We start from the raw sequence: 12,371 nt of genomic DNA on the forward strand, positions 1-12,371 counted from the left end.
ATGTGCCTAATCGAATTCTACGCTTCTCTCTCTCCAATCACTCTGAATGCAAAAACACACAAAATTTGTTGTTGTTGTTGCCGTTAGTTGTTACTTCTAAAAAATGTTCATGCTTTTGTTTTGTTTTGTTGTTTGTTTGATTTACATAATAATTACAATATGTCAGACAAGTGGCGAGCATTTTTTCTTTCTTGGGGAGATAATAATATGATTTTGGTGAATGAATTGATTGATAATAGAAATTAATATGTTATGCTTGTACTTATATAGTAGTACAGTTAGTTAGTAGTATGTATGTAGTATGTTGTATCGTGTATAAATAGCAGCAAGTTATACAATTCGGTTGTTCTTCACTTTTGTGTGCGCGCATTCGCCCAGGAGCAAGATGTCTCTATATTATAAACGCAGTTTTTTTTTTTTTTTCTTTTATGCATATTGTATGTAAGTTTAATAGTAAACGGTATTATCGGTATCGTTTTCGCGCTGCTTGTGGTAAGTAACTCTTATGTTAGGTTAGATTTAGATTAAGTTAATTACTACACCATTGTTTTTTGCTTTTGCTTTGCTTTGCACTACTTAAGTATGAACAGAACTATTTTGAAAAACATAAAGACAGAAGGATAGATAGTTACATATCAGTTTCCTGTGTGTGTTTTTTCCTGGTTGCCTATTACATGTTAATGTTATGTATGCTTAAATTGTGTACGTGTTGTTCATCATCCAACTTGAACTGTGGACTGCGATCTCGCGCATCTCATACAAAGGTCATCTTTATCATCATTGACATCGTCTCATCATACTCTTCGATATTATATCATCATTATTGTTATTACATAATTCAAATTTTTTTGTTTAATTATGGTTTTGCTTGTTTTATTGTTGTTGTGTGTGTTTCTTCCTTTTTTTATCGTTTTAATTTATTATATTTAAATTTTGTTTAATTGTATAATAAAATAATGATTCACAATCAGAGTTATTCAGCAGCAACCAGATCTGTTGTTTTCCACTGGACGTCCCTGATCGATCTTTACTTTGCTAGCATTATCGGTAGCGCTAGACGGCGGCCCAACGCGATTCTTGATCTCTGCCGCCATCGTCATGAATGCCTGCTCCACGTTAGTGGCACTCTTAGCCGAAGTTTCAAGGAATGGAATGCCTAATTGATTTGCGTACTCCTGCAATAAAAAGAATGCGGAAGTTTAAAATAAACCTATGACAAACTATCTTGTTATTATCTTTCTACGCACCGCAGCTGTGGTATGATCGACAACTTTCTTGGTGGTCAAATCGCTCTTGTTGCCGACTAACAATTTATTGACATTTTCGCATGCATATCGCTCAATTTCCTCAAGCCACTGCTTCACATTGTTGAAGGACTCCTGGTCCGTGCAATCGTAAACGACAATAATGCCATGCGCGCCACGATAGTATGATGAGGTGATGGTACGGAAGCGCTCCTGTCCAGCAGTATCCCACTACAACAAAAAATACAGAAATATGGTAAGCAAATTGCAACAGAGAGATAAAACCGATCGCATTCTTACAATCTGCAATTTAATCGTTTTGCCATCCAGTTCTATGGTTCTAATTTTCTGTAAGATAAAAAACCGTTATTATGTTGAATTACAGTTTAATGGCGAGTTAAAAGACTTACAAAGTCAACGCCAATTGTGCTGATATAGCTCTCTGTATATGTGTCATCGGCAAATCGGAGCAGCAGACAGGACTTTCCAACGCCAGAGTCGCCGATCAACAGCAGTTTGAAAAGATAATCGCTGTAAAAAGCAAAAGCAAATGCAAAATGAGTTTATCATAGACATACAATAAAATGAAAACATGAAGATATCAAAAGAGCTGTCCAAATACTCGTCATGAATGTGTTGTGTTTATCTTATCACAAAGAACAGTTGGCCCAACTCCAGTCATCGTCTATCCACCCGCTTTTTGAAATGTGATATACAAAAAGGCAGCTTGAGTTTCACGATGATTGAAAGGATCACGCAAGCACACACAGCTGAATATTAATTAGGTTAAAAGGGAGACGTCACTCTTCAAGTTCAATTGCAGCCCTTCTCCACAACCAAAATGAAATGAAAAACACAATATTGAGCATAGATGGGATTTTGATTACGTAGCAGCAGAGAGAGAGAAAAAAAGAGCAGAGAACAACACAACAGTAACGCATACATTGACGGAGACGTCAGCTGCGACTGCGGCAGCGTAAAGTAGTCAAACAACAACAAAGTGTACGCATTAGAGGGGTAGGAGACGCAGTGGGCAGGTGACTCATCCGCCCCACGAAACAGCAGCAAGCTATGTACATATGCAAGGGCTGTCAGCAACAGCAACACTCACATACACTCGCACACACACAGCTACTCAAACCCGAGAAGCAACTAAACAATCAAGACGGATTTCTCCAGTTCTCATCATGTTCCAAAGTCTCTCTCTTCGTCTCTCGCTCTCAAATTCTCTATTAAAACCAGACAATTATCAAAATGTCTAATACAAGTGCATACATATTATACGTGTGTGCATATATATTTTTTTCTATTTCAATTTCGATTTCCCACTTGGAAATCGTATGTTTTTCTTTTTTGTTTTTTTTTTTTTTGGTCAATGCCACATTTTAGTCACTGTGTAAAATACTCGTTTCAAGGGAATGAAGGGAAGGGGAGGTGACTGCGACTTTAGTCGTCGTGGACGTCGCAAAAATGACGTCGCAGAAAAGAAAAAAAACCAGTGATGATTGGTTATGGAACGCGAGAGTGCAAAGTATTTCTATTCATTTTTTGCACAAATCAATTACGCGCAATTAATGTGGATATGACGACTTACTATTCTGGATTCATAGATGACATTTTTCTTTTGGCTTTTGTTCAAGTTTTTTTGTGTTGTATTTTTTTTTGCCACGAACAAATATTCGATATCGCTTTGCTGCTCGCTCGTCAAACTCTGACGGAGTCTCTTTCAATTTCGTTAGCTGGCCTCTTATTACTTCACTTTAATCGCTCAAATAACGCGCACTGTGCACTGTGTAATCCAAAATTGTTTGTTTTTATAACTTCTATTGTGTTTATTGCGACGAATTTCAGGGAAATTCGATAATTTCCACAAATTCGACAGCCGAGAACGAGAACAATGGCGACTGAAAAAATGACGAAGTGGCAATAGTGTGGGAGAATGCCGTCAGTTGTTTTTCGAGCAGTGTTGGAAAGCGCAATAAAAGACAGGGCTGCATAATCGACTGATATCTGCATCCGCTGTTTCGTGGGCGGTAACCACCTACATACATACGTATACTATACATACATATACGTATGTTTGTGCGATAGTGTTGGAGTTGGGGGAGCTTACAGGAAACAGCTTTTGGATTATTTTCCTTTTTGTTTAATACTTGCGCATCTGCATATAATCTCTTATTATTATAAATTATTTGATTCTAAACACGTTATTTAACATTTGAGGGTTTTGCTTGCATATAGAACACATATGTAGATAAATAGTACATAATAATTATATGAAAGATTCGATAAGCGGGCAATGGGAATGCATCGTTTTTTAGTGGGAGTATTCATCATTAGATTCGCTCTCCGATCTATTCCAACGAGTTCAATGTTAGCAATTGTTTGAGCACTTTCGTCTGAGAGGTTTCCCTGATCTCGCCAGCCAAAAACATCTCATCCACAACGCTATACACTTTGTAGAAATTGAAGACGAGATCCAGCTCACACACGTTATGGAAATATTCATTGAGCACCTCGACAAAGTTATGAATGGCCTCCAGATAGCACAAATTATTGTCATTTACGTCCACACAGATGCAGAAGTAGAGACCTGCATATCGTCTATATACAATTTTGAAGTTACGAAACTAAAATAGATGGGGAGGGAGTTAACAATAGTACTCTTACAATAAAGACTCGCCTCATTATTACCTCTACAAAGTTAGTGTGCTTCGCATCCCGCACAGTGACCACTGCGTGCACTTCCTCAATCAATTTTTGTTTCTCGTCGTCATCAAAGTTCATATACCACTTGGCTAGGCGAGTTTTGCCTGCACGATTTTGTATGAGTATGAATCGAATCTATGAATAAACTGTGTTAGCAACGGAATTCCAGTTTTGTTCCCAATTTAATGCATATTTACCATTTTACAATATATATGTAATTACTAGACTATTTACAAATTTTCAGATAGTTGCTTGCAGCGAAAAACTGATTATGGACAAATTGTGTATCACTTTTGCCAGGGCTGCAGCATTGCATTGCGAACAGCTGTTTCTGTTGTTTTCAGTGTTGAATAACGCGTTGTGCAATGCCCACGTCAGTTGGCAACTCCGTCATCAACACTATTGCATTGCACATTACGAAGTTTTCACTTTTCATATTTGTTTAGACATTACCTGAAGCTAGTCATTAACACCTCACTCACAATTACCAAAATAAAAAATGCTGACAACGCGTTTGAATATCGCTGCTCGCCTTCAGTTACTGCGCAGCTGCTCCACGACATTAGTGGGCAAACAAAAAGAAACAGCAGCTGCTGCTGCTGCCCTAGAAAGCCATGATCCGTTGCAGGCGCATGCAATGAAAGAGCAATGCATTTTGGTGGATGAGCAGGACAAGGCCATTGGAGCCGCATCGAAGGCTGACTGTCATCGCGTGGATCCCGAGACAAATAGCCTAAAGCTGCATCGTGCCTTTAGTGTCTTCCTATTTAACACAAAGGGGGAAATGCTGATACAACGTCGCTCGCTTCAAAAGGTGGCAGTTGAATAATGCCTTTTGTTTGGCATTTTTAATTAGAAATTTCACGTCATCTCTTTCAGATCACGTTCCCAGATACATACACGAATGCCTGTTGCAGTCATCCATTGCATGACATCGAGCAGGAACGTCTCGAATCAAATGCCCAGGGTGTTCGTTTAGCGGCTCAGCGTCGCTTAAATTACGAATTAGGGATTCCCACTGAGGAAATTCAACCAGAGGACTTTCACTATCTGACACGCATTCATTATGCTCACCCTGGCGATGGTATCTGGGGCGAGCATGAAATCGACTATATTCTGTTTCTCAAGAAAGATGTCACCTTAAAGCCAAATGATAATGAGGTCAGCGAGGTGCGTTACTTGAAACGTGCGGAAATTGACGATGTTGTATCCAAATTTAATGCACCAATGACCCCATGGTTTGAATTAATCTTGCGTCATCGTCTCAAACAATGGTGGGACAATTTGCATAAGCTGCATAAGTTTGAAGATTTGCAAAAGATTCAACGGTTTTAAGGCAATTATTTGTATTACGTGGGTATATTGGACGTAACGACAAACCAAAAATATTTATGCAACCTCATATTGTTTTTTAAATTCGTTTTTATCTTTATTCAAATGGAAAATAGGGTGTGAGTGTGTGCGAACAAAGAGCACAAAGCTGTTTTTCATGCACCTCCGTTAGTTGATCAGTTCAGTACAACATCATTGTATAATGTAAATATAACAAAATATAATATAATATGTGTAGGGTGTAGTGTAAGGTATGCGGTGTGTGTAGTTTCATAGCACTAACTCAAATGTGGTTTTGTTGAATATTATATAAATATATATATATAGTATATAGCTCATAAAATGATCACATCACGTTTACCAAAATCATCTCATATTCATCTCACAATCAGAAATCTCTTCGAATCGCAGTCATTTGCAACGAACAACAAAAATAAATATTTACAAAAAATTATACTATGTGTAGATGCTATTTAACTTAACAAAAAGACTTAATAGGCAGGTCTGTAAATACAGACAAAAAACTGAAGCTAAAATAAACCTTAAGCACTACTAAATTAAAAAGAATATATACGACCACAAAGAAAAAAACAAATACATACATGTAAACTGCAGCATTTAACATTTAGAGACGCCTAATGAAGCCGCGTCACGATGTGTGAAAATAGTGAACGAGTGCAAATTGTTCAGATCACTTGACATCACCTCGGCACCTATTTCATTTCCTTCTTGGGGAGTATTCAAATAAACAACACGTTTGTTTATGGTATACCAACAACTTAAAAGCTACTTCTCTGCGATCTCTCATCCAAAATTCGAACTACTAATGATAGGGGAAGGGATTAGGAGTATGTGATAGTTTGTATACATGTATACGTATCATGCATGCGAATGCGTCGTAGTTGTGTATGTGTGTGTTTATAGTTCGCTGTGTGTTTATGTGTTAAGGTGTCAGGACAAGCACATCCTGAATTCGATTAGTAGTTAAGGCACATGGTCTGAGTCTCAGGCTCAATTCATTTCTAATACGGCACCATCATTTTTAGGACAAGCCAAAAAGCTTAAGGGCATTGAAGGCCGTAGCCAAGGCGACTTCATCCGGCGTTTTCTTCATGAATGCCGCGATCATTTCCACAATTGCGGGCAGGCTGCAAGGCTCATTACGTTGAAAGGTGCAATATCTGCAAATTATTATTCCTTATATTAATATCAAAATAGGTAAATAGTTTTTTTTACTTACCTGTGCAAGTAAAGTAAGGAACGTTCCGTAATGCCACTCTTGACATGCTGCGGTAACTTGGAAGCTCTCGTATTAGGATACATAAACGGTGCATCTGTCTCAACCAGCAGTCTGTCCAGTGGAAGCGTGCCATTATCAAGCAGCCTGCGTACGCCGGTATCTGATTTGTCCTTGCACAAGTAGCCAGTTAAACTGATGTAGAATCGTCGATCCAAATACTTGAGTGCCTCCTCGGCTGTGCCCATAAAACCTCTAATAATCACAGGCGGTAGATTCTCGAATCTGCAAGTGCAATAACATATGTTATTAGAGAGAAATAAATAAAGAAGTTATTTTCACAATACTTGTCGAGTATTTCGAGTACATCATGTTGAGCCGCTCGCTCGTGGATTAACAGAGGTTTATTCAGACGAATTGCCAGCTGCAATTGCTTGGCAAATATCTGTTTTTGCACATCGGGTTCGGAGAAATCGCGCTGATAGTCCAGGCCGCATGGACCAACGGCTACGCACTCCGGCGCCTGTGCAATATGCTCAAAGTCGAACCATGTGGACGGCTCCTCCACAATGGACTTTGAGTCGTGCGGATGAATGCCAGCAGTCGAGTAGATTATGTCGGGATAAATGCGCGAGAGGCGCAGCGCTTCCTTGCTCGATTTGACCGAAGTGCCGTGCACCATTAATTTCTGAACACCTGAAATAAAAAAAGATTCCAAAATGAACAAAAGGTTTGTGGTTTTAGAAATTGTAAAAATTATATTAAAAATTAAAAATGTCGACCAAACTGAATCAAATTATTAACTAATTAAAAATATTAAGCAAAACTTTTAGAAATATTTAAATTATTTCTTAGATATAGCAGAAGATTCGCTACGAAGTTTTAGAATAGATACCAATTTCGGTTAAAGATAATTAGGTTGCTAATTAATCATACTATCTGACATTTCTTAGTGCATAAGAATATATTAGCAATTTTATAATGATTAACATGCTTGCTGTGTCAATACTGAGTTCGTCTTTTTAATTAAAATATAGTATAATAGGTAAAAATGAGGAGCAACAAGAATTAAGTTGTTAATTATCACACTATTTGACAACATGGTTTTTAAAAACATTATTTTAAAATCGCTAATGAATTGAACATGTTGAGCATGCTAACTGTGCCGATAATTAAGTACGTCACTGTCTGTGTATTTATACAGATGCCTATTTTACATATACATATGTACATACATATATTCTCATGTATGTATGTGAATGCATCTTGCACTGCGATGCTATGCGATGCGTCAATAACAAAATACCAACACACGACACAGACAGAGGCGCACACATGTTGCTCGCTTATCGCCCGTGTCGCTTGACCTTCTTAGTGCGTGTCTTTCTTTGCTTGACCATTTGTCGCCGCACCGCGCCCAAGAAGATTGTCATGTCTTATTATTAGTCTTATCGTGCTTGTTCTTACTCAATTAGTGTGTGTATGCTAGACAGAATGACAGACACACAGATAAATATTCGAACGAACCTGCGTCTCTTGCTCTTTGAACAACGGAATCCAGATCACGGCTATACTTTTTGTTGGTCAAATTTGCGCCTACGTCAATAACAATGAGGTTCTCAAAACAGTGCTTCATGCTATCATCGATGTCCAGTTGTTCCTCTCCGAGAGCTCCCAGTGCTGTGGTGGGAGTTGCGGCCACTACCACCTCATTTTGTTTTTGTTGTTCCATAATAGAGGAGAATAATTTGTTGTTGAGTGGTACGAAAATAGCAAATGACGTAGACAAGAGAAGATGCTTTGTCTTTTTGTGTAATTTAATTAGCTTTTGTTACGCGCAAGGAGTCGCTTCGGTTGTGAGAACCGCGGAGAAGTTTTCGCTCTTTATATTGAAATTTTGAAAATAATGACCAATTAAACAATTAACAATTGAAAAAACGTTGAAAATTAACAAAAATAAAAACAATCCCGACAAAACTACGACTGCTGGCCAGTGTGACTGCAACTGCTCGTTTAAAAAATGCTTCAGTCGTAAAATACCAAATATACCATAGACTATTAATCGATTTTTTACGATACTTTATCAATAACGTTAGTAAATCGATTTTATTTTCGAATATTTAATGGCCGCTACATTCAATACACTTCACTTTGGGAAATTCACAATTGTGAACTTTACAGGTTAAAAACAATTAATCAAAGTGCTTAAAACTTTTCCCCAATCGGTTTAATGGTCAGTTCATGAATCTGCACATGAGGCGGTGTCTGAATGCAATAGGTGACAGCATCGGCGACATCTTCCGAACGCAGCATTGGCATTCCGGCGATTATTTCTGGAGATGTTTCGTCAAAGATCTCGGTGTTAACGACACCGGGGCTGATGCTCTTTGGAATAAAGAAAAAAATATAAAATGTGGTTGATAGACATGCCCTTTTATGACTTACTGTAATCTTGGTCAAGGTGGCTTTGTTCATAAACTCTTGACGCAGCACTTCAGTCAGCGCAGTGATGGCATGCTTCGAAGGTGCATACATATTTAAACTATAGCCAGGAACCATGGGAACGCCATGACCAGCTATGCTATTGATAATCACAACGTGGCCATCATTAATCTTGCGTTTCTTCATGGAGAGAAAAGCCTCGCGAGTGCACCAGGTGACGCCCAACAGATTCGTATTGATTATATTGAGTATATCGGCACTATTCCCTTCATCGATTAAATGAATGCGGCGAATAATTCCAGCATTATTAATCAGCACATCTGCCCCACCTAGAGTCTCATTGACCCAGGCAAACGAGTCAATGACCTGTTGCTCAACGCTGACATCACACTGGCGTCCATAAAAACGAGACGACTGATCAGCGGGCAGTGCTGCCTTTAATTCCTCCAGTCGATCAACACGACGTGCCAGACCCACAACAATCATGCCCTTGGCCACCAGATCCTTGCAGCATTCGGCACCAATTCCCGAACTTGCACCAGTTACGACTGCAACGCGATTTTGCCAGCGGTCCATAATAATTAAAGAATGAATTTATGGATCAGAAATCAAGTCGGTTTTATGTGCTCGACTGCTCGACACTGACTGAATGAATGAAATCATCTGCTTCAGCTTGGCAAGCGATAAAGGTATTGAAATTCAGTCGGTTCGTGCACTTGAAAAGGTTCAAGCCTGAAATATAAATATATGAAATATCACCCACGATGTACTATACATATATGTAAGTCAGAGTTTACACGATGAAAATGCGGGCTGAAGGAAAAATAAAGATAAACAATCGCAAATTTAAATTACATATAAGCAAATTGAAACCCAGTTTGATTTTAATATAATTATTTATTACATTTCTTTCTGCTAATATGCGTGTACTTTGTTGTAGTTGTATTCCATATACATATATTTATATAAATGTATTATATAGATAGATGTTATTCATTTGTTTTTGTCATGTATGGTATGTAGTTTTGTATAACTGGATAACTTATTGAGTTTCGTTTTCTATAACTTTGTCGCACAATAATATCGAACAGAAACTGTTTTATCTTTATTCATATTGTTTTTTTTTTTTTTTTTTTGTTTTTAGTTTAACTAGTACGTTTCATCATCTTATTTTGAGTTTTAAAACTTAAAGTTCGATTCGTTTATTTGATAAATATTACTTGTATTTTCTTTGCTCCAATCGTCTAAATTTCGTTTTTGATTTTCTTTCGATTTCATATAGTATGTATAATATGTAAAGCAATGTGTGTGTGTGTGGGGCTTTTAAAAAGGAATAGGTATTTGTATGTTATGTAATACTAATACGAATGCAACTATGTAATGTATGCGTGTGTGTATGCATTAAATACTTATATATTCTGGCTCTCAATAATCATAATAATAAGCACTACATACGAGAACATAGTAACTGTATCTGTACATATGTAAGTATGTATTTCATAAATATATATAACTTTGCATTTGTTAATACTAAATTATGGATGTTATTGCATACTTGCTGCTTCTCTCAACTCACTTATATGCATATAAGTATATATAAGTATATTTAATATATTATTGATATTACTTGTGGTTGTTGTTGGTGTTTTTTGTGGGTGTTGTATCTACGCATTAGACGCTGGCGATTTTGTGACTGTCCTAAGATGTCTCTGGGGGTTAATGAAGCTTTAAGCTGGCCAACTTGAGACAGTTAGCCATCTCTACTCATATGTGGATTTATTGTGGCTCAAATTAATATGTGGGGCGTGTCAAGGGTCCAGAGAGCAACAGCGTCTAATGCCAGATTCAAAATGGGTTTATAGGTTTTTTGTTTGTTTAAACTATGCTCTTTGCGAGTAACTTGATATATTATTATTATTATTATTTTTGTTTTTGTATACATATAAATGTTGGTTTTTACATTTATTACTTGACATTTATAAAATTTTGGCTAACAATAGAATTGCATAGTTTGTTGTCATGATTTTCGTATGTTTCTGTACTCGTACTTTTTAGTTCCATAGTTACTCGTATTGTTATCTAGAAGTTTTCTTGTTTTTTTTGTTTTACTTATTCGATAGTCATTTATTAAAATTGTTTGTTATCTTATTATTTTGTTTTGTTTAGAGTTGCTTGGTGTTTGCTTTTTGTAACTTAACAAATTACGTTTGATTATTATTGTTGTTTTTCTTCTCTCTTATATATTTGTTGTTTGTTTTTTTGTTTGTCATTAGTGATACGTTTACTTAGTGCGAATGCTCGGACAGCTTCTTGTACTCCCTACCCATGTTTTTTTTCTCATTCTTTTTAGTTTAGTTCATTTTGTTGTTTATAGTATTAATTCATAGAACGAAAAGAATCCAAAAAATAAACAGAGTTATTCGATCCCTATCGCCATCGTCGTCGTTGTCACCCGTAAACATTTTCATACTGCATTTGTGCGCTCTCTTAAGTGTTCTCCATTTTCACATTTTCATTTTCATCGCCATTTCTATTTCTATACCCAATTACAGCTGGATGCGCCACTTAATTAACCCATAAACCACATAATACTCTTTTCTACTCTCAACTGTGCAATTTTCTCGCTTCGCTTCGCTTTCACTTCATTTTCTGTGTAAAACTCTAATAAAATTGATTATTGTTTGTTCTGGATAGATGCATACAGACGAGCGCCGTATTGTATTGCATATATTGCTTATTCCAAAATCAATACAAATATATATATGTATATATAAATTGTAAGAATTTTCATACAAAAATTTTTTAGTAGGTACGTTACTTTAGACCTCGGTGTTTCTCAAATATATATTTGTTATACATACATATAACTTCTTTGATACTGGACATTCCTGCGCGCTCAACACGCGTTACGTTTCACTCTCGCATTACTATATATGTTTTTTATTTTTTGTTTTCGATTTTACTTGTTGTTTATTTGGTGTTGTGGTTGTTCGTTTGTTTGTTTGTAGAAAATGTTTAGCTTAGCCCCTTAGCTGGGCTGGTAAAAAAAACCGCACTCCTTTTTGTTTTTGTTGTCAGCACTTTGTTGAAAGCAAAGCTGAGTGTTTCTCCGATATCGTGTATGTTATATAGCAAATGACGAGTACAAACAATCTTAAAACTGCGTAACGTTAAGTGCGAATATACATTGGGTATAGTCAAGATTAGTTGTGTGTGTGTGTGTGTGAGTGTGTGGGAGGTGTTTGTAGAACTATTGGAACACGTATAAAACATCTAATAACTATGTTATACATATTATGTGCATTGCGTGTGTGATGGTATGGTGTGTGAGTGTGTGTGTGTTTCTGTGTGTGGGTGCGTGCCTATCTAAGCCATCTCAGTTATGTGTATTAACTACGCGCTTCGTT

General features: G+C 36.9%; 5 protein-coding genes across 5 annotated transcripts; 1 reads left to right on the forward strand and 4 right to left on the reverse strand.

The window, feature by feature from the left end:
• Nucleotides 1-561: 561 nt before the first annotated feature.
• On the reverse strand, nucleotides 562-3,152 carry LOC117574214 (ras-related protein Rab-1A). Its single transcript, XM_034257921.2, has 5 exons — nucleotides 2,839-3,152; nucleotides 1,655-1,775; nucleotides 1,545-1,592; nucleotides 1,248-1,475; nucleotides 562-1,175 (listed from the first exon to the last, which is right to left on the reverse strand). The coding sequence occupies exons 1-5, from the start codon at nucleotides 2,859-2,861 to the stop codon at nucleotides 978-980; spliced, it is 618 nt and encodes a 205-aa protein (XP_034113812.1). The 5' UTR covers nucleotides 2,862-3,152; the 3' UTR covers nucleotides 562-977.
• Nucleotides 2,861-4,268, reverse strand: LOC117574215 (AP-2 complex subunit sigma). Its single transcript, XM_034257922.2, has 3 exons — nucleotides 4,151-4,268; nucleotides 3,939-4,088; nucleotides 2,861-3,874 (listed from the first exon to the last, which is right to left on the reverse strand). Exons 1-3 carry the CDS (start codon nucleotides 4,151-4,153, stop codon nucleotides 3,599-3,601), a joined length of 429 nt encoding a protein of 142 aa, XP_034113813.1. The 5' UTR covers nucleotides 4,154-4,268; the 3' UTR covers nucleotides 2,861-3,598.
• A 62-nt stretch (nucleotides 4,269-4,330) lies between these two features.
• On the forward strand, nucleotides 4,331-5,884 carry LOC117574213 (isopentenyl-diphosphate Delta-isomerase 1). Its single transcript, XM_034257919.2, has 2 exons — nucleotides 4,331-4,767; nucleotides 4,833-5,884. Exons 1-2 carry the CDS (start codon nucleotides 4,453-4,455, stop codon nucleotides 5,286-5,288), a joined length of 771 nt encoding a protein of 256 aa, XP_034113810.1. The 5' UTR covers nucleotides 4,331-4,452; the 3' UTR covers nucleotides 5,289-5,884.
• On the reverse strand, nucleotides 5,358-8,517 carry LOC117574212 (3'-5' ssDNA/RNA exonuclease TatD). Its single transcript, XM_034257918.2, has 4 exons — nucleotides 8,050-8,517; nucleotides 6,870-7,218; nucleotides 6,526-6,807; nucleotides 5,358-6,466 (listed from the first exon to the last, which is right to left on the reverse strand). Exons 1-4 carry the CDS (start codon nucleotides 8,252-8,254, stop codon nucleotides 6,328-6,330), a joined length of 975 nt encoding a protein of 324 aa, XP_034113809.1. The 5' UTR covers nucleotides 8,255-8,517; the 3' UTR covers nucleotides 5,358-6,327.
• Nucleotides 8,518-8,611: 94 nt separating this feature from the next.
• LOC117573409 (farnesol dehydrogenase) lies at nucleotides 8,612-9,617 on the reverse strand. The gene is made up of 2 exons (XM_052007969.1): nucleotides 8,968-9,617; nucleotides 8,612-8,907 (listed from the first exon to the last, which is right to left on the reverse strand). Exons 1-2 carry the CDS (start codon nucleotides 9,538-9,540, stop codon nucleotides 8,728-8,730), a joined length of 753 nt encoding a protein of 250 aa, XP_051863929.1. The 5' UTR covers nucleotides 9,541-9,617; the 3' UTR covers nucleotides 8,612-8,727.
• Between the last annotated feature and the right edge of the window lie 2,754 nt (nucleotides 9,618-12,371).

This window comes from Drosophila albomicans, chromosome 2R, assembly GCF_009650485.2.
Source record: "Drosophila albomicans strain 15112-1751.03 chromosome 2R, ASM965048v2, whole genome shotgun sequence".
Taxonomy (NCBI): Eukaryota; Metazoa; Arthropoda; class Insecta; order Diptera; family Drosophilidae; genus Drosophila; species Drosophila albomicans.

Excerpts from the sequence above, each read along its gene's own strand:
- LOC117574214 (XM_034257921.2), bottom strand. The coding sequence starts at position 2,861 with ATGTCATCTATGAATCCAGAATA. Across the intron at positions 1,776-2,838 it reads TCATCTATGAATCCAGAATA|CGATTATCTTTTCAAACTGC; the intron begins GTAAGTCGTCAT and ends TGCTTTTTACAG. Across the intron at positions 1,593-1,654 it reads GCACAATTGGCGTTGACTTT|AAAATTAGAACCATAGAACT; the intron begins GTAAGTCTTTTA and ends TTTATCTTACAG.
- LOC117574215 (XM_034257922.2), bottom strand. Across the intron at positions 3,875-3,938 it reads AGCACACTAACTTTGTAGAG|TTTCGTAACTTCAAAATTGT; the intron begins GTAATAATGAGG and ends CATCTATTTTAG.
- LOC117574213 (XM_034257919.2), top strand. The coding sequence starts at position 4,453 with ATGCTGACAACGCGTTTGAATATCGCTGCTCGCCTTCAGTTACTGCGC. Across the intron at positions 4,768-4,832 it reads AACGTCGCTCGCTTCAAAAG|ATCACGTTCCCAGATACATA; the intron begins GTGGCAGTTGAA and ends CATCTCTTTCAG.
- LOC117574212 (XM_034257918.2), bottom strand. The coding sequence starts at position 8,254 with ATGGAACAACAAAAACAAAATGAGGTGGTAGTGGCCGCAACTCCCACC. Across the intron at positions 7,219-8,049 it reads TCAAAGAGCAAGAGACGCAG|GTGTTCAGAAATTAATGGTG; the intron begins GTTCGTTCGAAT and ends TTTTTATTTCAG. Across the intron at positions 6,808-6,869 it reads GTACTCGAAATACTCGACAA|ATTCGAGAATCTACCGCCTG; the intron begins GTATTGTGAAAA and ends TTGCACTTGCAG.
- LOC117573409 (XM_052007969.1), bottom strand. The coding sequence starts at position 9,540 with ATGGACCGCTGGCAAAATCGCGTTGCAGTCGTAACTGGTGCAAGTTCG. Across the intron at positions 8,908-8,967 it reads CCACCTTGACCAAGATTACA|AGCATCAGCCCCGGTGTCGT; the intron begins GTAAGTCATAAA and ends TTTATTCCAAAG.